The 24688-nt window shown below is 43.7% G+C and overlaps 1 protein-coding gene across 4 annotated transcripts in view; it reads right to left on the reverse strand.

Annotated features, from left to right (window-relative positions):
* Nucleotides 1-24688, reverse strand: part of LOC308574538 (uncharacterized protein) — a gene marked incomplete at its 3' end in the record, with an annotated part of 155604 nt that overhangs the window by 81378 nt on the left and 49538 nt on the right. For all 4 annotated transcript variants that reach the window (XM_081172429.1, XM_081172428.1, XM_081172427.1 and 1 more), the window contains 15 exons: nucleotides 20261-20443; nucleotides 19634-19828; nucleotides 17868-18016; nucleotides 16076-16244; nucleotides 13253-13387; nucleotides 10674-10826; nucleotides 9907-10108; nucleotides 8016-8156; nucleotides 6735-6917; nucleotides 6101-6172; nucleotides 5685-5811; nucleotides 3926-4065; nucleotides 3209-3412; nucleotides 1843-1992; nucleotides 325-504 (listed from right to left, as the gene is read on the reverse strand). In XM_081172429.1, coding sequence (XP_081028555.1) covers nucleotides 325-504; nucleotides 1843-1992; nucleotides 3209-3412; nucleotides 3926-4065; nucleotides 5685-5811; nucleotides 6101-6172; nucleotides 6735-6917; nucleotides 8016-8156; nucleotides 9907-10108; nucleotides 10674-10826; nucleotides 13253-13387; nucleotides 16076-16244; nucleotides 17868-18016; nucleotides 19634-19828; nucleotides 20261-20443 — 2383 coding nt within the window. The remainder of the gene's footprint in view (nucleotides 1-324; nucleotides 505-1842; nucleotides 1993-3208; nucleotides 3413-3925; nucleotides 4066-5684; nucleotides 5812-6100; nucleotides 6173-6734; nucleotides 6918-8015; nucleotides 8157-9906; nucleotides 10109-10673; nucleotides 10827-13252; nucleotides 13388-16075; nucleotides 16245-17867; nucleotides 18017-19633; nucleotides 19829-20260; nucleotides 20444-24688) is intronic.

Below are 24688 nucleotides of genomic sequence, written 5' to 3' on the forward strand. Positions count from 1 at the left end.
TTTTGAACCTGCTTTTGAAGAAAGTTTTGCAAGTAAAGTTTCTGAATCATTTATGGGTCTAGGCAATTTTCATTCCAAAAAGAGTCAGTTTTTATGCATCCAGTTGCTTCCAGCTGCACAATATTAATATCCACTAAAGGCAACACTGAGCTAAATGGACCAATGGTCTCTTGATATAAGACAGCTTCCTATGTCCCTGTACCCAAAAGGAATTGATTGTTTTAGGATAGCAAACCGCACACAGGAAAGCCACCTGCAGCAAGCCACCTTCCCTCTCACTACTTAGTCACCATTCAGGCAAAATGGGCAAAGGGTTCCCCTTACCGGGTGCATTGCAATAAAAGCCTGGAGGGCAGAGAATGGGCTCAGGACTGCCTTCTGGGCAGTAGGACCCAGGGGAACACTGTGCTCCTGTCGCAGTGGCTGGGCAAAGGCAGTTGCCATTGGTGTAGTTATCCAGGTCAAAGGGCTGGGGGGTCCAGGCAGCTGAAATGCAGAACCAACCTAAGAGAGCAAAACAAACAAATGGAATTTGTGAGAAGTAGAAAGAAATATATGTTGGAGGAGCAGCAAGAGGAGTTAATATTTATTTATTACAACAACCCCGTGAGGCAGGACAGGTCAAGAGTGTGTGATTGGCCCATGCTTGCCCAGCGAGCTTTGTGGCTTAGTGGTGATTTAAGCCTAGGTCTCATACACCTTAGCAGGATGTTTGAACCACTACACCACACTGCCTCTCTTCAGCAGGAGTGGGCTGTGTGGTGTAAGAGAGAAAAGTGTTGTCAGTACTATGCCTTTATCTCTGGTTTCGCCTAACAAAATGGGCCTGAAAACATTTAGAGCAGGGGTCAGCAAACTTTTTCAGCAGGGGGCCGGTCCACTTTCCCTCAGACCTTGTGGGGGCGGGGCAGACTATATTTTGAAGGGGGAAAAATGAACGGATTCCTATGCCCCACAAATAACTCAGAGATGCATTTTAAATAAACACACACATTCTACTCCTATAAAAACACCAGGCAGGCCCCACAAATAACCCAGAGATGCATTTTGAATAAAAGGACACATTCTACTCATGTAAAAACACGCTGATTCCCAGATCATCCACGGGCTGGATATAGAAGGTGATTGGGCCAACCCATGATTTAGAGGGTTGTTGGTGTTTTGAGTGAATTATCCTCAAAGTATGTTAAACAGACATCTATGATTCTATAGCTCCTTGTGATCCCACCTCCTACCCTCCCTTTAAATATCACCTCACCCCCCTTTCTGTTAATTATGTTTATTTGCACAGAGATGGGGAATCTGGTACTTTTCAGACATTGTTGGACTCCAACTCCCATCACCTGCAGCTGCAGGAATGATGGGAGTTGTAGTCAAACAAATATCCAGAGGGCTACCTTCACATTCCTGCTTTATCACAACCCACTAAGCCCTTCTATCCCACTAAAACAAAATCAAAGTACATGTAACTGAACTGAATTCAATGCATGTCCATTGGTTTCATCTCCTTCCTCTCCCTCTGTTCCTTCCCTTCTATCAAATGTTAATATTGTCAGCCCCTTGGGGACAGGGAGCACACTAAAGGTGCTGGGATATGAGTAATAAATAACAACTGTGATTTTAAAAAATACTCCACTATGTTATTTTCACAAAGGAACCAAGAGTGTCTAGCTGCTTGTGTTTTGAATGTCAGTTTTGGGAAATTATAGAACAACTGGTTTCAGGGATCTGAGAAGGATGAGCCAGATAGCGATTCCTTCAGAGTTGGGAGGTGGACACAGTTCAGTTTTGAAATGTCAAGTAGACAGAGATGTGTTTCTGCTCAGATTCCTCCAACCTCACCTGCATCACACTTCCCGGACACTGTGGTTAAGTTTTCCTTCCCACAGTAATGCCCCGGGAGACAAGGCAAGCAGCTGTCCAAACTTTGGGTCATGGGATCTGGGTTGTAATAACCTCGAGGGCAGGGAAACCTTGTCGCAAACTTGGTTCCTGAGAAGCATGACAAAAACAGAGGTGGTCATAACCAAATCATCTGACAATGTGCCATTCTTGCTGTGTGGTTTTTTGGCCTACTGGTATATTTGTGTCTGGAATGCAGACAGGAACCCACAGGATGAAATTATCCTCTATATGTTTTTTTTAAAAAAATAATAATAATCATAATAATCCTCACAGGCAGAAAATTAGCATGTCAGGAATATGACAATGCTAGAAATCTTCTGCCTGACATCCTAGTTTTCTACTTTTTTGTCTGTCTAGAGGAGCCTGCTGTGGTGTAAGCTGAAGCTCCCACCTATTAGAGTGGCCACTTGTCCTATTTTAAAGATGGCAGCCCTGTATTTCAAGGAATGTTCTATCCAGCCCAAGTCCAGTTTAAAGATAATCCTTCAACAGGGCAAACATCAGTACTTAGCACCCACATAGCTGATTGAGGAGACACCCTTGAACACAGTCTTCTCCACTATGGTGAATTGCACTGTACAGTACTCTTATTTAAATTTTAGCAATTATTTCTACATTTGCATCTATACATATAAATCAGCACATGAAAATGCTATGCAGATCTGCACCTTCTTTTGATCTCCTTTTTTAAAAAGTGATGCACTTGCCCAGGGGAGGGGGTGTTGATGTAAAAGTGGCCACCTTAAGTGGTACGTTCTGGACTTCGGTTTAACAACCTGTGTTATAATTTGGCAGCTCTCCATACAATGCATCTTTGAGACAGCCAAAATTGGGATAGTCAAACACAGCCATCCGTATCCACAAAAGCCATTTTAAATTTCTCTGCATGGTCACTGTCACATAAGGAGACTGGCTTTCAGCTGCATCCTTGATGCTGCCACAGGTCTGATCCAGCTCCACCGAAAGGAACACAGCGGGGCTTCGTATCCAAACAAGCAAAAAAATCCTGGCTCAGCCACCTTCTTTCTGGTACCTTGCACTGCTATGCTACTATCAGCAGATGGAGCTCATGTATCTGGATTTATTTTGAAGCTCTGCAAATTTGCTCATTCTTTTCCCTTGGGAAATCTGGTTGAGCTCTTAGCAAAAACACTTTTCCAGTTAACTTTTTAAAACCTTTGTTCTCCAAAGGGTATCTGAGCAAAGAGATTTCAGCGCTGGCATTTAAGCACCTTCTACTGTCTGGACTGCAAAACATCAGTCTCACCGACATCTTGTTCTTGACAGCCATGACAGATCTCACCTTCAGGACAGTAGAAGCCAGGTGGGCATGGGAACTGACTGTAGTCGGTGGTATTTTCAGGGCAGAAGTAACCAGCTGGGCATGAGAAGCAGCTCGCTTGCCCAGTGAGATTGTTGTAAGTTCCCGCAACACAAGGAAGTGGCTGGCTGGTCCCATCTGGACAAAAATGGCCCATGGGGCAAGGGCCTCCCTGATCTGAAAATCCTGCAAGAAGGAAGAGTAGAAAATCTATAGCTATGTTTCTAGTCCTCAAGCCTTTGGTAAAAAAAGAAGACACTTGAAACCAGAAACTAGCAGGGAAGTATAAGCCACAGCCCTCAATTCCTTTTCTTATAGAATCATTGAATTGTACAGTTGGAAGGGAAGTATCTAGTCCAACCCCCTGCAATGTAGGAAAATTTTGCCCATTGTGGAGCATGAACCCATTACCCTGAAATTAAGAGTCTCATGCTCAACCAACTGAGCTATCAAAGTGGTTTGTTTATTTATTTCATGTCATGAAATGCACATACAGTTAAGGTTCCTAACAGTGCAGGCTGTGGGCTTAAGGGAAAGAGACTGAGTTCAATATCAGTCTCTCAAAAAAATGTTGAGTTCAATGGTGCCAAAAGCTACAAGCACCTTACTCAGAGGGCAGAGTCTTGTTGAAAACCCCACCATTGTTTTGCAAGGGTACTCGGGGAATCTGCATTCTCAAGACTACCCTGACACACTCACCTGTGGGGGAAGGAGAGATGGCCCCGGGAAGGCAGTAGTAGCCAGCAGAGCAGGGACCAGAAGGGGCTGTGAGTCCAGTAGAGAGGCAGTAGCGGCCAGGTGGACATATTGTGCAGCTGGACTCAAGGGAGAGGTACAGCCTGAGAAAAGAAGATTGGCAATTTGCTACCAGGCCATCTACAAAGTGCTTGTGTTGATACACAAAGCCCAAAGCAAATGGGGCCCAAGATACCTTAAGGTCTGAGTCCTTATATTCCACCTTGATCGGCAAGATCCTCTGATGGGGCACTTCTGGGGCTTCCCCCCGCCCTGAGGTTTGGTTGGCGTTGCCAACAGACCGAGCTTTTAGTGCAGTATGTGGCACTCCCTGCTAATAGCAGGATGCCAAATAGCAGTTTGGCATCCTGACTAGGGATGAATGAATCTGTCCATTTCAGTTTCTCTCTGTTTCTCATTGTCCATCTTTCACTTCGGTTCTCCCTATTTCTGCATCCATTTGAAGAATTTCTCTCTGTGAATTTCTCCATGTGGAAATTTGTGTAGCTCTTCGGCTAAATTCCTCCTTAATGCACACCTAACATGGACATTTTGGCAAGCCATTTTCTCTGTTGCAAAGTAGTTTCATAATGACTTCTTCACTCATATATGCATTTCTGCAAACACTCTTTGGTCCCAGAACTGAAGCATGAAGTTTGGAGAGGTGCAAATTTTAAAGGACCTTTTTAGTTCAAGAAATGTGCATTAAGTAGCTATGCATTACTAACATAGCTGTCAATGTTTTCCCTTTTTTAAGGGAAATTCCCTTATTCCGAATAGGATTCCTCACAAGAAAAGGGAAAAGTTGACAGCTATGATTACTAAGCACATCTTCTCCCCTACCTTTAGTCCTGGCACTGTGAATTTATTATACCCATATTTATTATACCCATTTCAGCCAATCCAGGGGCCCAGTACTGCCCATTATTCATCTTTCTGCAGGAAGAAGCAGGCTCAGCCCTAAAATTAGGCAGAATAAGGTAGTGGCCTCAGGAGGCAGGTGTGTGTGTGTGTAACAAAAGACAGAGCAGTGCACTGGGTCCCCAAAGGTAGCTTGACACTCTCTAGAATTGGGACCTCCAGCTTCCTCTAGTCCAACCCCCTGCAACACAGAAATCACAGCTAATAATCCAACCAGCACCTTCCGAGATGTGGTGGAGGGTGCTGTCCCATTGCCAGTGCTGAAGTCAGATTCATCTACCAGTCCAGCTGATTTCTGTACACAGAGTTATAATAAAATAATAATAATAATAATAATAATAATAATAATAATAATAATAATAATAATAATATTTATACGCCGCCCATCTGGCTGAGTTTCCCCAGCCACTCTGGGCGGCTGCCAATCAGTGTTAAAAACCGTACAGTGTTACATATTAAAAACTTCTCTGAACAGGGCTGCCTTAAGATGTCTTCTGAATGTCAGGTAATTATTTATCTCTTTGACATCTGATGGGAGGGCGTTCCACAGGGCGGGCACTACTACTGAGAAGGCCCTCTGTCTGGTTCCCTGTAGCCTCACTTCTCGCAATGAGGGAACCACCAGAAGGCCCTCGGCGCTGGATCTCAGTGTCCGGGCTGAACGATGGGGGTGGAGACGCTCCTTCAGTTAGAGGTGGAGTGCTGTCTCATCCTCTGCCTCAGGGAACAAAATGTTTTGGGCTAGTCCTGGGAAGGAGTCACTCTCCACTGAACAACCACACACAGTCTTCAAGGCTCATACCTGTCCGAGAAGGTGCCTGCAGGGCATGCCAGAGGGTACTTGGTTCCAGCTGGGCAAAAGTGTCCAGCTGGGCAAGGGCCTCCAGCACTCATGGGAGAAGTTCCATCTGGGTTTGGGCTACTGGAACCTGCAACAACAACATAAACCCAAGCCATGACGCAGCTGTAGTGTGTAACTGGGACAGCTAAGCAGTCCATCTGGTTCAGAACTCTGGGCACAAAAGGGAATTTTAAGATCTAGGTGGGGTAAATATCTGAGGCATTATCTTTTGATTTGGTTCACTATATTTATTGTTTGCAGATCCACTATGTTGTTGTATTTTAAATAAATATAGCATTTTTTCACCACATGGATCTTCTTCATGGCTGCACTGGTAAAAAAAAAGTATAGACAGACACCGACAAAATGATCAATACCTGAACTGCAGAAGAAGCCTGGCAGGCAGGGGCCAGAGGGAGCAGGCAATCCCCATTCACCGCAAAACATCCCTGGGTGGAAACACAAGGAATCAGATAACCAGCTAGGATGACCTTCTACCACAGCACAATGAAATATGATACTGTTGCTGCAACAGAACAGGACATGCTTTGATTTCATGTCTTGATTATGAGAGCCAGCGAGGAGATTCGTCTGCATATTATAAAGAAATTGTGTTGGCAACTCAGCAACAGGAGGGGGCAGGGCAGGGGGGGTTGGCTTTTGCAAGAGGCAATAATAATAATAATAATAATAATAATAATAATAATAATAATAATAATATTTCCCGCCCCCCAGTCACTCTGGGCAGCTCCCAACATGATCGTGTTAAAAACACGATAAAACAACAAACATTAAAAACTTCCCTGAACAGGCCTTCAGATGTCTTCTAAAAGTCAGATAGTTTATTTCCTTGGCATCTGATGGGAGGGCGTTCCACAGGGTGGGCGCCACTACCGAGAGGGTCCTCTGCCTGGTTCCCTGTAACCTCACTTCTCACATGGAGGGAACAGCCAGAAGACCCTCGAACAAAACAGCTGCAGCATCTGTTATTTTCCTGAAACAGTTTCTCACCTGCAGGACACAGCTGGCACCTCTCTGCTCGGTCACTACCAGAAGATGGGTTGTAAGTCCCAGGAGGGCATGGATGAGGAGAGGCTCCAGTCTTTGGTGGGCAGTAGAACCCAGGTGGACAGAGGAACCTTACGCCATTTTTACAATAAAGGCCAGCTGGGCATGGGAAGCACTCCTCCAGACCTGAGGTAAGAAAAGGAGAACTGAGTTGTTCCCTTGCTTTCCACATTCTGTACTTTGAAATGACCTTCCTCTGCTCTGCCTATACACAGACGCGCGCGCACACACACACACACACACCTGTATTTCTCTCTGGATTGGCAGGCACTAAAATGACAGGAAGGCTGGCTGTCAACTTGTGAGTCATATTCTCAAACTCGAAAATACAAATCCTGGGAGCTAGAAATGCTCCCCTCAAGCATGAGACAAACTTAAAAATGTGAGGATTCTTCTCCAGCTCATATTCAATTGCCAATGGTCTTAGAAAAATTTAGTTTCCCAGGGTTTCCTTGTGGCCTGGTGCCAGAAAGGGGAGAAATAGATACCTCCCTCCTTTCCTTCCTCCCAGTTGCAGCTGCTAGTAGCTAGTGATGCTAAAGCTAGACCCTAAGTTAGATCAGAGGAGGAGGGGAAAGTATCTGGGAAATCAGTGGATGGGAGGAAAGAGTTATGAGGTGGGTAGGTAGGCCTTGAAAATAAGCCAAGCTATTTTCTGATTTCTCAGTGAAATATCTTGGTTAATTCTGAGTCAATATGATTCAAGCTAAAGGGAACTTGCTGGTCACTATTGACTGGAATTGGATTGGTATTTTGGCTCAGTTTCCCCCCAGCAATTTGGGTATGTATGTGTGAAAATAAGCCATTCATGAAAATAGAGGGAAGTGGGAGAAATTTTGCAAGAGGTGTTTGGAGTTATGGGGAAAAGGTCTCGCTCACTCAAATGAAGCAATGAGTTTATGTCTCCGATACTTTTAAACTTTAGTAAAAGTATTGCATGCTCACCTACCTAAAGTTTAAAAGTTAGAAAATGAATCTCACCATTTCCTTTGAGTAAGATGAGCAAAATCCTTTTTGCATACATACAGGATCCGAAAAAAACATTCTATTATTTCTTCTCCCTCCTCCCATGAGCAGAATTTCCCCCCACCCTTTTGTAGGAGAACAAATGGTCCCCTGAAAATGCAGGTGGAAATTCAGCTCAGTGTTACCACTGACAACTCCTACAAGCCATGTCTGATGGACACACAGAAAGAGACACCCTGCCAAACATGCACTCCTGACCTGTTATTGGGCTGTATTCCCCATCTCGGCATGGAGATGGCATTGAGGAGCCTGCAGGGCAGAAGTGGTTTTCGGGGCACAGGTCTCCAGTTGCCCTGTCTGCTGGCCTGGAAGTTCGAGTCCCACCTCTGCAATAGAAGCCTGGAAGCAGAGGGGAAGTAGGTTATATTAAACCGCTAGTTGCTGCAGGAAGAAACAAAAGAGAATCTGCAGAAGAACATAAGAAGAGCCCTGTTTGATCAGGCCTGTGGTCCATCTAATCAAAATTACTGTTCTCACAGTGGCTAACCAGATGCCTGAGGGAACTGACAAGCAGGACCCGATCACAAGAGCTCTCTCCCCTCCTGTGGCCCCCAGCAACTGGAATTCAGAAGCATTATTGCCTACAGTAGCCATCATGGCTAGTAGCCATCAATAGTCTTCTCTAAGAATTCATCCAATCCTGTTTTAATGCCAGTATAGGTTGGTGGCCATCATTGATTCCTGTGGGGGTGAGTTCCATACTTTAACTATGTGCTGCTGCAGCAAACACATGTTGGCCCAGTTTGTACATAATTCCAAATCAAACTACGGCTTAGCAAGAATGAGCAGGTGCACACTACCCATAGGGGAAATTGCAGTTGCTTCATTCCTCCCTTGGTCATGCTGTGGCACTAACTATAGAATAGCTGTCAATCTTTCCTTTTTTTTTGCAGGAAATTCCTTTATTCCAGCACTGCTTCCTGCTGCTATCCTGGATTGTTAGATATCCCATAGACTGTCCCCGGGACAGGTGAGGCTGCTGATCCCTTATTTTTGAGGCTGCTGATCCCCTATTTTCAAATCTGAAAGTTGACAGCTATGAACTACAGACAAGCCATAGTTCAGCTTAGCATTACATGCAAATCTGGGTTTGGGTTTTGTCTTGCTCCATATTAACCATGAACTGTAAAGCAATGATGTTGTTTAGCACAGGGGTAGGAAACCTCAGGCCGAGGGGCCAAATGTATCCACTGCCCCAGATCTCTCTTCCTGGACCCTAGGACACTCCTCAGATCACATGTCTTCCTGGGTCATACACCTCTTTGAGTACTTTTGCAACTCTGAATGTGTCATTGAACGTGATTAATGTCTCTTGCATGCCAGGCTAGAGTCTGGTGCTTGCAGGAATAAAATGTCATCTATGGTAGAAAGGTGAGGGTTGCCCCAACTGCTACTTTCTTGTGGCCCCCAGACAGTTGCTTCGAAGGGAATGTGGCCCTTGGGCTGAAAAGGGGTCATAACTCTGCTGTTTCAGTGTTACCTGTGAAGAAGGCCGGTAAATTGAGGTTTAACCCTGAGGGCCAGTTCACACACACATGCTCACCACAACTACTTATAGTCCAGTGTCATAGATATTTTTGTGGGCACTACTTGCTACAAATGTGGAAGGAAACAGCGTATAGGCTGTTGCATACAATATGCAGAAATTAAAATGTTAAGTTCTATGATATGACTTTATTACTTTGTAAGTGGCTTTGGGGCAACTTTCATGTGAAACAGGAAACTAACAAGCACAATTAAGAATAGAAATGACAATATACAATGGAAAACAAGCAAGGAAACAACAACAAAAGGAAATGGTTGAATGAAGGTCTGGGCCAATCTATATTAGGCGGTATATCTATTTGTGGCTCTGCAATTGCACACCCTATCTTCTCAGCAACCCTGTAGATGGAAAGGGTTTGTTAGCACCAGCTCTCCATTTACATACTGGCAGATATTGAAAATGGATACATACTGTGCACACACATAAGCAAGAGTGTTTGCCTTTCTCTCAGGGGTGGGGCATTATTATGAGATGCCCCTTTCAAGTTGTCAGCAAAGAAGCTTCCAAAGTGCCTCTAAGGAAACCACCCTTGTCTTCTCTCACCTGGAGCACATGGACCTGTTGGGGAAACACGGCCTGGACTGCTGCAGAAAAACCCCGGTGGGCAAGGCAGGCACCAGCTGGCATCCCGGCCTCCTTTCTGCTCATTCCATGTCCCCACTGGGCAGGGCATTTCCCTGAATTGCTTTGTGCCAGCTGGACAGTAATGCCCTGCAGGACAAGGGCCACCAAAGGGGAGGCCAGCCTTGGAAAAGAGAAAAGTGCAGCTGTAATATAATGTAGAACATGCATTTCTCAAGATTCATTGAAAAGGACCAGCCATGCCTTCAATTGGGGACTGCCCAACTCTGGAGTCAAAGCCACTACTGGAAAAGACAGAGAACTGCAATCAAAGCACCTGGACTTCTTTTTAAGCCTTCCCTAGAAGCAACTGACTGTCAAAGGGCTAGCTGAATTCTCATTGGCTCAGAGGCCTTTATGAAGTCACCAATAAATATCAGACCTTAATAAAGAACCATGTTGTCTTTAACTGCCTTCAGCCTCTGTTTTGTATGTTACATCACATCCCTCAAGTAGTTCTGAATAATATGGATCTGTTCTCTTCCAGAGAACAGTTTTGAACTATCTTCTGATATTTGCACCTGTGCAACTTCTGATCACGGCTTCGGCATCTTTCTCACCCTGCAATTGCATTGATCTACCTGCATCTCTCATCCCTTGGGTCTGAGCAGAGGTATAGGTATCAGATTGCAATCTTGATAGAAAAGTGGGAGATGGGAATCCAGACAAGACACCAGTTCCACACTTACTGGGGAGGCACTACTGGATCCTTGGAGACAGTAATATCCTGGCTGGCAGGGTCCTTCAGGCACTGCCAAGCCAGATTTGCTGCAGTACATGCCTGCTGGACATGGCTTGCAGGTGCTCATTCCGGTGCCACCCAAGATGTTTGAGTAGGTACCCTGAATAAAACAGGCAGAGGGGAAAGCCAACAAAACAAAAGAACAATGTATGTCAAAGGAGAAGGGAAAGTCAAGGCACATGCTCTGCCTGATTTTGTGTCTCCCTGACTTAAAACTATATCAAAGGTTCAACAAAATCTGATCTGCAGCCTAACCCTGTGAACATTTGACTTGTCTTTTTTAAAAAAGGAGATCTCCCCTTCCCACGTAAGAAGACCAAAGGTGTTTGAAACTGCAGATTTGTTTCTTGAGTGTGGAGATGTGGCTTTATTGTTCTTTCTATCCTGACAAGAGAAAACCATTAGGCTGCTTCAACATCTTCTGCAATTACTGCCTTCTGGTTCTTTGGGACTTGAGAATTTTGGCCAACATGGTATGACTAGGTCTGGACTGTACATCAAACTGCAGGTGTGTGAATAGTTCCATATCTATCTATCTATCTGGCATAAGACAGCACTTCAGGCAAGTTTGTTCTGGATCCTGGTAAGGGTGATTACTAAAACCATGTATTTATTACAGTGACTAACAAAAAAGAAATTTTAAATTCTTATAGCAAAGTGATGGTGCTGTTTTCAAGGTGGAAGCTACAGTGCTCTGAGGATGGAATGCTAAGCTAAGCGATGCTGGTACTGTTATCCAGGTGGAGCCATGAGGTGTTCATGTGTCCAGTGTGTACGTAAGGGCAGTTTCTGCATGTACACCCTGGACACAAAAACACCATGGCCTTGCGGTCAGTACCAGCATCATGTAGTGCTCGTCCACAATTCCTCTTTTCACATGTCTAGAAAGTACAAGTCCCAGTGGTTTTGTCTTTGCCCCATTGCTTTCTTCTGGGAAATCTGCTCTTTAGTGCTAAATCGGAACAAACAGCCATCTGTCGAAAACCCGGTTGCTGTTTGTTCCAAGTCAGTGTTAAACCACAGTTTTCCCAGTTTTGGGTGTGTGTGTGTGATGACAACAGGGCAAAATGGAGGTGTGGAAAAGCCCTTCATTTCTGTAAATGAAGGCCTTTGAAGTAGTGCATCCTCAAAGCTGTAAAAAGGCCACCTTTGAAACAGCAGCTGATGAAGGTGGAAGCAGAAACATTTTGCTGTAGGAATTCAATATTGCTGCACTCAGATAGCTAGTCGGGGAGAATAGTCTAGCCTAGAGCGTTGCCGTATGTGAGTACTCAGTACAGTCTGAATAGGCACAGCCCAGACACAAGTTGACAATCTCAGTAGGAACTGGACTTTAGACAATGTACACTGTCCAAAAAATTACCATTTACGATTTAAAGAATAGCAGCCAGAATCTGGTAAGCATATATTTTCCTGTTCCTGCAAATCAGACTTAAAAAATAATAATAGATCAGGTGTTTCCCTTGAAGCAACAAGTCACTCAGACTCTTCTGGGGTCATGCAATCCCTCCCACACTAGAAAATAATTACCATGGGATTTGTTTGAGCACAAAAATGTTAACACGTGGATAGGCATGGTGTGACATCATGCAGATCAGTGTGACATCATTAAGATGCCAAAAACATAACACCTCAGTTTATCTCACGAAAGCAGAATAAATGTTTGGTCCAGGAATGTTTGGTCTGTTGACATACGAGTCCTAAAAGCTCCTATTTTTGAAAATGCCAACTTTAAAACTAATCCACCGGTAGTGGCCAGGATTTAAAAGATGTAAATGCGCACAGAAAAGCCTGAGTAGCTGGTTTCGTTTTGTTTTTTTGCTGCAGGTGAAGAGATAAGCAGCTCCCCAATTTCAAAAGTAGCTTGTCTCTTCAGCAGTAGGAACTGCTGTGGTATAAACAGGGAGCAAAACCCTGGCTATGCATGCAGTCATCTTCTTTTGGAGCTTGCTCTGGCCATAAATTTTCATCTGTGCATTTAGATTCAGAACTGAACTTTGGATTTTGAATATTCATTATCCACTGTAACTCTGGAATCAGTGATGAAATTTGTTTGTTTTAATTTTATTTATTTATTTTATAAAATGTATGTATTGCTTGGCTGTAAACAACAAAAACAACAGCATACCTCAGAGCGGTTTACAGAAGAAATAAAGTAATAAGTAAAAATAATTAAAAACAGCTATTTAAAGCATTAAAAAAAGAATTAAAATTAAAACAGTAAGGTAAAAACCAGATTCTACATGCCTGGAGAGGCATGCTGCATGCCTGGAGAGGCTTTCCTAAACCAAAATGTTTTTAGCCAAACTGAAAAGAGTAAAGTGAGGGCATCTGCTTGATGTCAATAGGCAGGGAGTTCCGAAGTGCGAGGTCACACTAAAAGATCAATTTCTGACAAATGTGGAATGAGTTTTATGTGGCACCTCTAGCAGTGCCAGTTCCACATTTAGATAATAGAATGTGTTTTCTGGATTCCCCATGGCTTTTCTAAACTGAGAAATCTGTCACAACTCTAGAAGGTCTTACCGCTGGGCAAGGAACAGGCAGTGTACTCCGAGCTGGGCAGTAATATCCTTTGGGACAAGTCAAGGGCTCTACCAGGCCAGTGTGATTGCAAAACATCCCCGCAGGACATTCCCTGCAAGAAGACTGGGCTAGACTCTAGACAGAGGAGAGATGGAGGGAAAAAATCTGTCAGGCTTCAGATGAAAACAGGGAAGGAAAAATCTATTTCGAACCCTCCCTGTTTCTCGCTGTTTCCAATCTTAGTATCAGTTTGCTCCATTTCCACACCAGTGTGTGATTTTTAACTTTTAAGAAATTCTGCATAGACTCATAGAATTGTAGAGTTAAAATGGATCCCAAGGATTATCTAGTCCAGCCTGCTGCAATGCATGAATATTTACATGCATTTTCATGCACATTGCTTCTAATGCACATATATTTTATATGATTTTGCCCAACATGTACATTTTTCTCAAGCAACATAATGCCTTTTTGTACATTATTTTCATAAACACGTTCACTTCTGCATGCACCTTTCTCTGATGTTTGCATTGTTTCACACAGGTGTGTGTTGTTGTTACTTTGCATTGCAAAATTCAGAGAAGTGCAAATTTTTGCCGGAAAGCTTCCTTCCAGTTTGTGTACTTCTTCAGGAAGCGCAAGTTAAGAAGGTTCTGAATGAATCTGTCCCCCATCCTTACAGATGAAACGAGAGAAGGAAAACCTAACATGTGCCCCTGCTACTCTGTTCCAAGGCTCAGCGATTCTCTAGTGGGGTGGAAGAGATTAAACTCCTCTTTTGTGTTTCTCTCGTGTGGATTGATTTGGCTCACAGCCAACTAACCCATCAGCAGCTACTGCAGAGTTACCAGGAAAATCAGGGAGACATTAAGGAGCGTGAAGTGGCTAAGAATGAACAGATTACACATGAGGGGGAAAAACAGGGGTGTTGTCAAGCAATTACAGTTTTTTAAAACAGATTAATCATCTGCCTTTTAAGCAATTAATCACTCAATTAATTGATGATAAATACATTAGAACATCCTGTTATAGGTGCCTTTTTGAGACACTGAAGCATGGGCAGATTTACAACTTCATAATCAAAATATACCACTCTCTGTTAGAGCTTGTAAACTAGGTTGGAAAGTAGTGGACCACCAGAAAAGCCTTGGTGAGCTGGATAAGACCCACGGGCCTGCAGTTCACCAACCCGGCATTAGGGCAATCTTACTATGCTGTTTTTCAATTCCTTATTCAAGCAACACAGCAGAATTGCCTTAGAAACAAGCATGCCCTAAATCTGTAGCACTGCTGATTAAAATTTGCCTCCAACTATTAATCAAAGCAGCAGCAAAGACAAATCTGGAGTTTTTCGGATCCTGGCTCTTCATCTGTTTTGTTTGACACAGCAGTGATTCAGCCCTCTCTGACTGATGCTAGGGGTTAAGGAGAATGGGGATGGGGTGTCATTTAAATTCTACTCAGTATTGATCCAAAGTAGATTCCAATGTATAGTTAGCAGAGTGACAGCTTAAACACATTGCAGGATCCCCCCAAAATAGACCAGAGGCAATTATATTTCATCCAGCAGAGCTTTACAGCTACTGAAGGCAAATGAGCATAATGGTCACAAATCCAATACATTCAGGATTGGCACTGTCCATAAGAAATCCAACTGCAGCAGACTTATACTTAAACTTACAATAACTTCTAAGAAGTCTAAAACCTTAACACTAAGCATACAGAACACCACACCAGACGGAAAAGAGATAGAAAGAAAAAGTGAGTGAAACCCAGGCTCCTTCTGGCCTATTATTATGTCATTTTATATTATTGCCAGCTGATGAAGAATTATCACTGAAACAGTTCATTATCCTGGAAGAACTGTTCTGTCTGCTGCTGTGCTCGGAGCACCCTTTTGTGATGTTCAGAGCACCCATCACCTCATGTTTGTAGGATATTGACTGTGGAAAGGCAATCTGCCTCCATTTCAGTGATCTTTGACAGTGACTTACCACTCCTACCATTCCTGTCCATGGAATAGTTATTTGATTCTTATTAATTTGTGACCACACACATATTTATTAATTTGTGACCACACACATATTATATGTCTTCTGTTTATGAATTTTGAAACAGTATAGTGTTATAAAAATATTGTCAGTATATTATTAATCGATGTGTTGCTTGTTGTTGTTCAGAGTGTTCTATTTTGCAACACAGGGGATTTCCTTTGTTGTCTATTATTTATAGTCGGCATGACCTTGACTGAAGAGATAAGAGAACCAGTTTAAACCAGCTGTACTCAGCTTCTCTGAAGGAATAACCCCAAAATCATGATCCTTCTACTTGCTTCTTTCGCACAGAGAAACTTCCAGAACCCTCTTGAACTCAGTAAAATAGGAAAGATCTTTACACTTCAGAGCAATACTTTCTGTACTAAGAAATGCAAGATGACAGGGGGAAGGCTATCTAGTCCACCTGCCTTCTGTGACAAAGGGAAGAGTCATGTCCATTTTTCTGCCCTCAGTTGTCTCTGGCCCTACCCACCACTTGCATGGAAAGTTGCCCCAAAAGGCATGTGAAAATTCCCTCACCCTATTTTATAAAGTGACCAGCTGGAATTTTGATTTGAGGAATATGGATGGCACGTAACTGTGCATATTACTGGTTGAACAGTACAATGTTATTCTAATAATTTCTTATCTGAGTATTACTATATTGTATGGCATTTCAGTTTTGTGCATCACTTGGGGGTTCTCTCGAATATAAAGCGATCAAGACACTTCCTAAACACATTCATCCAAAAACAGCTGCAGTATCTGTAGGTCAGGCTCTGCTTACCGGCTGAAAACTGCCAGGAGGGCAGGGCTCTGGCTGGATAGCCCCTTCCAGGGTGTAGTGACCTTCCTTTGCCATCATCTGAGTGGCTGTTTTAGCAGCACCAGGGCAGAAGTAGCCGGGTTTGCAAGGCCCCGTTGGAACTTGAGGGTTTGTCCCATCACAGTAAAGCCTAGTATTAGAGGAGAAAATGTAGTCTACATTGGAACTCTCTCATTCACCGAGCACTGAGATAATCTGCTGAGATCCTTCCCTGGGTGCCCTCAATATCTGGCATGGGTTGGTGATGAGGTAGGGATCCTTTTGGTGGTGCCATCCTGTGTATAGATCTCCCACCCCAGGTAAATCCACCTGGAAATTTTTTTGTTATCCTTTTGGCACCAGGTGAAGGATTTTTCTTTTTATTCTCACAGGCCTTTAAAAGTGTTTTACGGTCCTGAACTTGAACTGGTTTCAGCTGCTGCTCTTAATTGCCAGTTTTTATACAGGTGGTTACTTTAATCCATTTTATTGCATTGATTTTTATTGTTTTTAGACTCTTTGTAAACTGCCCTGGGAACCATGTGGGCTGAAGAGTCGTCTAGGAATCCCCCAAAGTGAGCAAGCAAGTAAATCCATAGATATGGCAAATCTGCATGCCCAAAATTGTGCTTATCTTAGAAATTGAGTAACTGGAATTTCGTATTATCACATATCAGCCTTCGGGACCATGGATTTCCATGGTAAAGAAGGATGAACAGGCAAAATTCAAATGCCTTTTTAAAAAGATCCAGCACATTTATGGAGGATGCATAGTCAACAGCAGGGTCACATTCACACCATACATTTAAAACACTATGATGTCACTTTAAACAGTCATGGCTTCTCCCAAAGAAATCTGGGTGCTGAAGTTTGTTGAGGGTGCTGTGAGTTGTTAGGAGACCCCTGTTCCCTTCCACTTAATGGGGGCAATGCAATTGAGGATTGGGGAACTAGGACACACCCAAAAGGAATGTATATCAGTTAAAAGGCCTGGTTTGTGAACTTTCCAGGGCCTTCTGGCTGGTGGTTGTTTGAAGGATGCCCCCCCCCCCGATCCTAGACCCTTCCTGATGAATGAAGGAATTTTGGATCCAGAATATCCATCTCCACCCCCCACCCCCAAGTGCTCCATTTTGGGGCCTAACATGGACTGCCAATGGTAATATAGCCAGCAGTTGATCTATGCCTATAGAGCTTCTTGCAGGCATAGCTGGGAGCTCTATAGTGGATGCAGCTCTCCTGATGATGGAGCTCTCCTCCTCCATCATTGTTCTTGCTATTTCCATTGCTCTTTATTAGATTTCCTACCTGCCCATCACCATGAGGTCCCAGGAAAGTTTAAAGAGTGGGGTTTGGGGGGGGGGAGAGAAAATGAGGTGATCATTCTCATATATTGATACCATGGACAGGGAAAAAGAAAGAGGTGATGGTACTCTAATGCCAGTGAGTACCATCACAAGAAATGTACCAAGTTAAAACAAAATGCAGTCAAGATAATAAGATAATAAAGTAGGTCCAAAAATATCTCTCTCAGGTTCCAAAGGTCCAGGTAAAGAGGAGAATCTTTAGCATTGGCAAAGATTCACCTGAACTCAGTCCTAATCCCCTCTGGGTCAATCGATCTGGTGGCTTGATTATTAATATATATCCACAAGCCATTATGTCCTGCATGTCACCTGGGCTTCTACCTGGCCCAGGGGTCTCTAGCCATTGCAGGTCACGGTACTATTATTGTACAGCTGAGCAACATTCACCTATAGGATGAAGAACTCACCCAGGTGGACAATCCAAACACTGATTCAGGTGCTTCAACCCACTTGTGTTGCTGTAGGTTCCTGGAGGGCAGAGAGTGGTGATGGATGATCCAGGGAGGCAGTAGGCCCCAGGTGGGCAGATATTCCCTGTGACTCCATCTGTGGGCTGCTGGTTTTGGGGAATGGAAGAAACAAGACTGCTCTTGACTGGATTACTGGGGAAGCTAATGAACAGCCCAAAGGTTCTGTCCTGAGACTTATTATTATCAATTTGTAATGGCATAATAACAGAATAGACTTCAAAGCAGTTCACAAAGTATAAAAAGCACACTGTAAAGCAAACTGCTAAAGCTGAAATTCCTGCTTAATTAAATGTGATCAGCTTGGCTGTTCAGTCAGATAGCTCTAGTTAATCTTCAGTTATGAAGTATTAATTGGTCCTGCATTCAGGGTCCAACAATTGAGAGGTTGCTTTGAGTCCACATGGAGTAGGAAGGTTGGGCAAAGCCCCTTCCCATACTGGAAATCAGGACTAGGGAATCTTGGTCTCTACAAGGGCAGCATTCCTTTGTGGGCAAACCAACCAAGGGCCGCATGGCAAATAGTTGGTGGAGCCAAAGGCTGTATTTTGTGCTTTTTATATTGTAATTGTATGTTGTGAACTGCCCTGAGACCTATGGGGTCTCAGGTATAGGGCAGTATACAAATTTAATAAATAATAATAACAACAATACTCCCCACTCACATGAAAACAGTAGGAAAGAACTGTATGTTGGTATAACCACCCCAAATTATGTCACTACTCCCGTGAGTTTGTGGAATTGCAAAAGGACTTCTTCTGGAACCTATTAACATGGAAATGATCACTAAACTCACACTAGATTTCACTAGGATTTCCAGATTTGCATTTTGTGAAAGCTTAAATATAATGTAGAAATGAACAGTTAGTGAAACATTGGGGAAATCGAATAAATTGTTAAGTGACTGCAGCCACTGACACCACTCTATTTCCATCTGGGCAAGCCAGAGTTGTTGTTGTTGTTTTATTTTATACTCTGCCTTTTCCCCTGATGGGACTCAAGGTGGCTGACAGATAAAAATATGAACCACTAAAAACATAGAAACAACAATAATTAAAAACAATTAAACACTGATAGAATTAAAACTATATACCTATATAAAGGTAAAGAGACCCCGACCATTAAGGTCCAGTTGCGGACAATTCTGGGGTTGTGGCACTCATCTCACTTTATTGGCCGAGGGAGCCGGCGTACAGCTTCCGGGTCATGTGGCCAGCATGATTAAGCCACTTCTGGCGAACCAGAGCAGCACACGGAAATGCTGTTTACCTCCCAGCCGGAGTGGTACCTATTTATCTACTTGCACTTTAATGTGCTTTCGAACTGCTAGGTTGGCAGGAGCTGGGACCGAGCAATGGGAGCTCACCTCGTCGCGGGGAATCGAACCGCCGACATTCTGATCAGCAAGCCCTAGCCTCTGTGGTTTAACCCTCAGCTATGTACAACCTATTAAATATACCTGTTCAAGGACCAAAAAAGGCACCAGGATATGTAGAGCAAAGCTGGTGAGGGATGTGTCTTGGGGAGCCAGATGGAGAGGGATGCCTCTAGGCCTAAGGCCTGCTATAAATCTCTGCTATAAATTGATCATTGGCCTAGAACATGTAGAAGTGGAATGAGGAATTCCACCAGCATTCCTTGGAAAGGCCAAAGAGGGAGACTTACCTCTGAAAAGACAGAAACATCCATACAAGAGATTTACTTACTGGTGACACCGCCCTACTCCAGCAGTAGAAACCAGCCTCACACCGACCACTTGGGGTTGTCTGTCCAGGAGCACCGCAGTAAAAACCTGCTCTACACGGGCTGCAGTCTTGCAGGCCTGCCAACCCCTTCCTGTTGCCATAGGTGCCTGCCGGACAAGGCTCAGGCTGGGATTGGCCACTGACACAGAAAGACCCCTAGAAAACAAAGCCACCATCTTATGGCCATTGGTCCCAAGATGCTGCATAGCCTCTATACTAATGGTGAACTCCATCTCTCAGTCTCTTCTGCAGCCAAAAACAAGGAGAGGTACCAGAAGGCTTGAGACAACCCCATTAGAAGAAGAAGAAGAGGAGGAGGAGGAGGAGGAGGAGGAGGAGGTTAAGAAAAATCCTGTAAGCGTGGAAAAATCTCCAGAATGACTTAATGAGGACAGAGCATGCTTATCAGAGTATGGGATGCTAGCTGACTGTTGGACGAGAAGGGAGAAAACAGAGAAACTGGAGTGGTGGTGAATGGAATGGAGTATCTGGGGAGAGGGCATGGCTGGCTAGCTGGAACCCTGTGCAACATTCTGATGCAGGTACCATTCCCCACCACCACCATTCCACTCTTCCCCAGCAACTTACCAATGGACACACTTTGGGTTGGGTCACAGCAACAGAGTCACAGTAGAATCCAGCTGGGCACGGTTTGCATATATCTCCTCCCCCCACAGTGGAATTATCCCAGTAGGAGCCTGGCAGGCATGGGAAAGAGAAGGGGAACCCAGTTCCTAGAGGACAGACGTATCCAGGGGGACAAGTCCCAGTCTAAGAAAGGAAACGCATACGGAGAGTCACACACAAGTGGGCTGTTAATTGGGTGAAGTTCTCATGGTAAGGATGAGAGAATCCAGCCTGACAACACAATTAGTGAGGCAATTATACAATCAGGAAATAGAAGGGGGGAGAAAGTGGAAATCTGCCCAAAAACCTGCTCCGACCATAACGCCGTGAAGATGGAGATGAAACTCACAATAACCGGTCAATTTAGATGGAGAATGAATGACACCCTCTTTCGAGATAAGGAGATTCTCACGAAGGCCCAAAAGACCCTAAAAGACTATTTTGAAATAAATTTGAGGACTGACGTGGAGAAAAGAGTGATCTGGGACGCAAGTAAAGCTGTTATGAGAGGATTTTTGATCCAACAAAATTCAATAAAGAGGAAAAAACAAAATGAGAAAAAAGAAAAGATCTTGGAAATGATAAAGGAAGGAGAGAGGAAACTAAGAACAAAACCAAAGTCTCAGGACATTTTAAGAGAGATTAAGTTATATCAAACTCAATATATGGAATTGATGAACCAAGAGATTGAATGGAAGATAAAGCAAATGAAACAAAAGACTTTTGAATCAGCAAATAAATGTGGTAAACTTTTGGCATGGCAATTGAAGAAAAGGCAGAAACTAAATACAGTTACAAGCCTAGAGGTCGATGGAAAGAACATATCTAAACCTAATGAAATTAGAAATTGCTTTTTAAGTTATTTCAAAAAACTTTACACCCAAGGCCCGCAAAATGAAGAAGATATAGACAAATTCCTTGGAAGATATGGATTACAAAACATCTCTCAGCAAAGTAAGATGGACTTGAACCAGAGAATCTCAGAACAAGAGATAGAGGCTGCCATTCAGAGTATGCAACTGGGCAAATCTCCGGGACCAGATGGACTGACTTCTAGATACTACAAATCGCTGAAGGAATGGTTGATTCAACCACTAAGAGAAGTTTGTAATGAGATCCTTGAGGGAAAAAGGGCACCTGAATCGTGGAAAGAGGCATATATTTCACTCATACCAAAGTCAGAGACTGAAAAGACTCAACTCAAGAACTACCGCCCGATATCACTCCTCAATGTGGATTACAAAATTTTTGCAGACATTTTGGCAAAAAGATTTAAAAGAGTTTTGATGGAGAAGATTCATAAAGACCAAGCAGGCTTTCTCCCTAAAAGACACCTAGCAGACAATGTAAGGAATGTAATAGACATTTTGGAAAAGCTGGAGGTGAATATAAACACTAAAGCAGTATTGATCTTTGTGGACGCAGAGAAAGCCTTTGATAATATCTCTTGGAGTTTTATGAGGAAGAATCTTCATGGGATGGGGGTAGGCCAGGGTTTTGAGAATGGTATGGCTGCAATATATTCTGAACAAAAAGCTAAGCTGATTGTAAATAATGTCGTGACTGAGGAACTTAAGATAGAAAAAGGAACTCGGCAGGGGTGCCCAATTTCCCCATTACTTTTTATTTCGGTTCTGGAGGTGTTGCTGAATATGATAAGAAATGACCAGCAGGTCAAAGGTGTGCAGGTCGGAGCTAAACATTACAAGTTAAGAGCGTATGCAGATGACCTAGTATTGACTTTGCAAGAGCCAAACACTAGTACGAAAAGGGTTTTAGAAATAATTCAACAATTTGGCCAGGTGGCTGGATTTAAGTTGAATAAGCAAAAAACTAAAGTCTTAGGGAAAAACCTAACAGATATGGAAAAGGAGAAATTTCAGGAGGAAACAGGTTTGACAGTGGTTAAGAAAGTCAAATATCTAGGGGTTTATTTAACACCTAAGAATGTTAATTTGTATAAGGACAATTATGAAAAATGTTGGTCAGAGATTAAAAAAGATCTAGAAATATGGTCAAATCTGAAACTGTCAATGTTAGGCCGAATTGCAGTAATTAAAATGAATGTATTGCCTAGAATGTTATTTTTGTTTCAGACCTTGCAGATTCTTGACAAGATGGAATGTTTTAAGAGGTGGCACAAAGACATTTCGAAATTTGTCTGGCAGGGCAAAAAGCCCCGAATTAAATTCAAAATACTGACTGACGCTAAAGAAAGAGGGGGTTTTGCCCTGCCGGACCTAAAATTGTACTATGAGGCAGCAGCGTTTTGCTGGCTGAAAGAATGGATGCTCCTCGAGAACACGGACATCTTGGATCTGGAAGGCTTCAATAATGCTTTTGGTTGGCATGCATATCTTTGGTATGACAAGGTTAACAGTACCTTTAAAAATCACATTGTTAGAAAAGCATTATTTAATGTCTGGATAAGATACAAAGACTTATTGGAAAATAAAACCCCTAGATGGGTGTCACCAGTGGAGGCTAAAGCAGTGAAGAAACTCAATATGGAGGTCGGATGGCCGAAGTATTGGGAAATTTTAGAACAGGATGGAGACAAGGTTAAACTACAAAGTCAGGAGAAATTGAAGCACAAAGTAGAAAATTGGTTTCAATATCGCCAAATAATGGAAATTTTTAAACAGGATAGGAAAATCGGTTTCCAAGTGAAGAAATCAAAACTAGAGACTGAATTGCTAGAACCCAATACTAAGAATTTATCTAGAATGTATAACTTGCTGTTGAAATGGAACACACAGGATGAAACAGTTAAATCTGCTATGATTAAGTGGGCGCAGGATGTTGGACACAACATTATGTCAGATGACTGGGAATGGTTATGGAACACCGGTATCAAATTTACGGCATGTAATGCCTTAAAGGAAAACATTATGAAAATGGTATACAGGTGGTACATGACCCCAGTCAAGCTGGCAAAAATCTACCATTTGCCCGATAATAAATGTTGGAAATGTAAAGAGACTGAAGGTACTTTTTACCACCTTTGGTGGACATGCCCGAAGATAAAGGCCTTCTGGGAAATGATCTATAATGAATTGAAAAAGGTACTTAAATGTACCGTAAATTTCGCTCCATAACACGCAGATTTTTCCTCCTAGAAAGTAAGGGGAAATGTCTGTGCGTGTTATGGAGCGAATGCCTACACATGGCGGGGGAATCTGCTGCAGTCGTGAGCAGTCCGTGGCTCGCTTTGAAACAGCAAAGCGGGTGTAAGCGGCTCCTGTCAGCTAGCGGAGCCGGGGAGGAGGGAGAGAAGCAGAGCGGGAGTTGGCTGCTTTAAAACAACCCCTGCTCTCTGTCCCTGCCTGCAGTTTTTTGCTGTCCGATTTTGGATTAGCCACTGTAGGGTGTGTGTGTGTGTGTGTGTGTGTGTGTGTGTGTGTGTGTGTGTGTGCTTGAGCTATCATTCTCCTCCTCCTGCTTCCCCTTCACTCTCCCGACGTTAGAATCCACACTCTGTGTGTCTGTGTGTGCGTGAGGGCTGCTTCTCCCCTTGCTTCCCCTTCACTCTCCCGACGTTAGAATTGACACTCTGTGTGTCTGTGTGTGCGTGAGGGCTGCTTCTCCTCCTGCTTCCCCTTCACTCTCCCCACGTTAGAATCCACACTCTGTGTGTCTGTGTGTGCGTGAGGGCTGCTTCTCCTCTTGCTTCGCCTTCACTCTCCCCACGTTAGAATCCACACTCTGTGTGTCTGTGTGTGCGTGAGGGCTGCTTCTCCCCTTGCTTCCCCTTCACTCTCCCGACGTTAGAATTGACACTCTGTGTGTCTGTGTGTGCGTGAGGGCTGCTTCTCCTCCTGCTTCCCCTTCACTCTCCCCACGTTAGAATCCACACTCTGTGTGTCTGTGTGTGCGTGAGGGCTGCTTCTCCTCCTGCTTCCCCTTCACTCTCCCCACGTTAGAATCCACACTCTGTGTGTCTGTGTGTGCGTGAGGGCTGCTTCTCCTCTTGCTTCCCCTTCACTCTCCCCACGTTAGAATTGACACTCTGTGTGTCTGTGTGTGCGTGAGGGCTGCTTCTCCCCTTGCTTCCCCTTCACTCTCCCCACGTTAGAATCCACATCCAGTTCTGTGTGTGTGTGTGTGTGTGTGTGTGTGTGTGTGTGTGTGTGTGTTGACCTCACTGTGCTTGTTGGGGGAGAGTGTTGGTCACACTTTTTCTTGATTTGTCTCAGAGTGGTTACTATCGTGGTTTCCTTGCTGGGGAGGAGGGAGAGATGCAGAGCCTGCTTGTTCTAAAGGAGCAAAGCCGGAGAGGAGCCTCTCCTGCATTATTAGCAGCACCCTTCTCCACACCCCTCCCCACGTGTGCTCCTTGTCCCTTGAGTGCTTTTCCTTCCCTCCCCACTTAAAACGTGGTTACAAAGC

The sequence above is a fragment of the Podarcis bocagei genome, assembly GCF_964188305.1.
Source record: "Podarcis bocagei genome assembly, chromosome: 15".
In the NCBI taxonomy this organism is placed as follows: domain Eukaryota; kingdom Metazoa; phylum Chordata; class Lepidosauria; order Squamata; family Lacertidae; genus Podarcis; species Podarcis bocagei.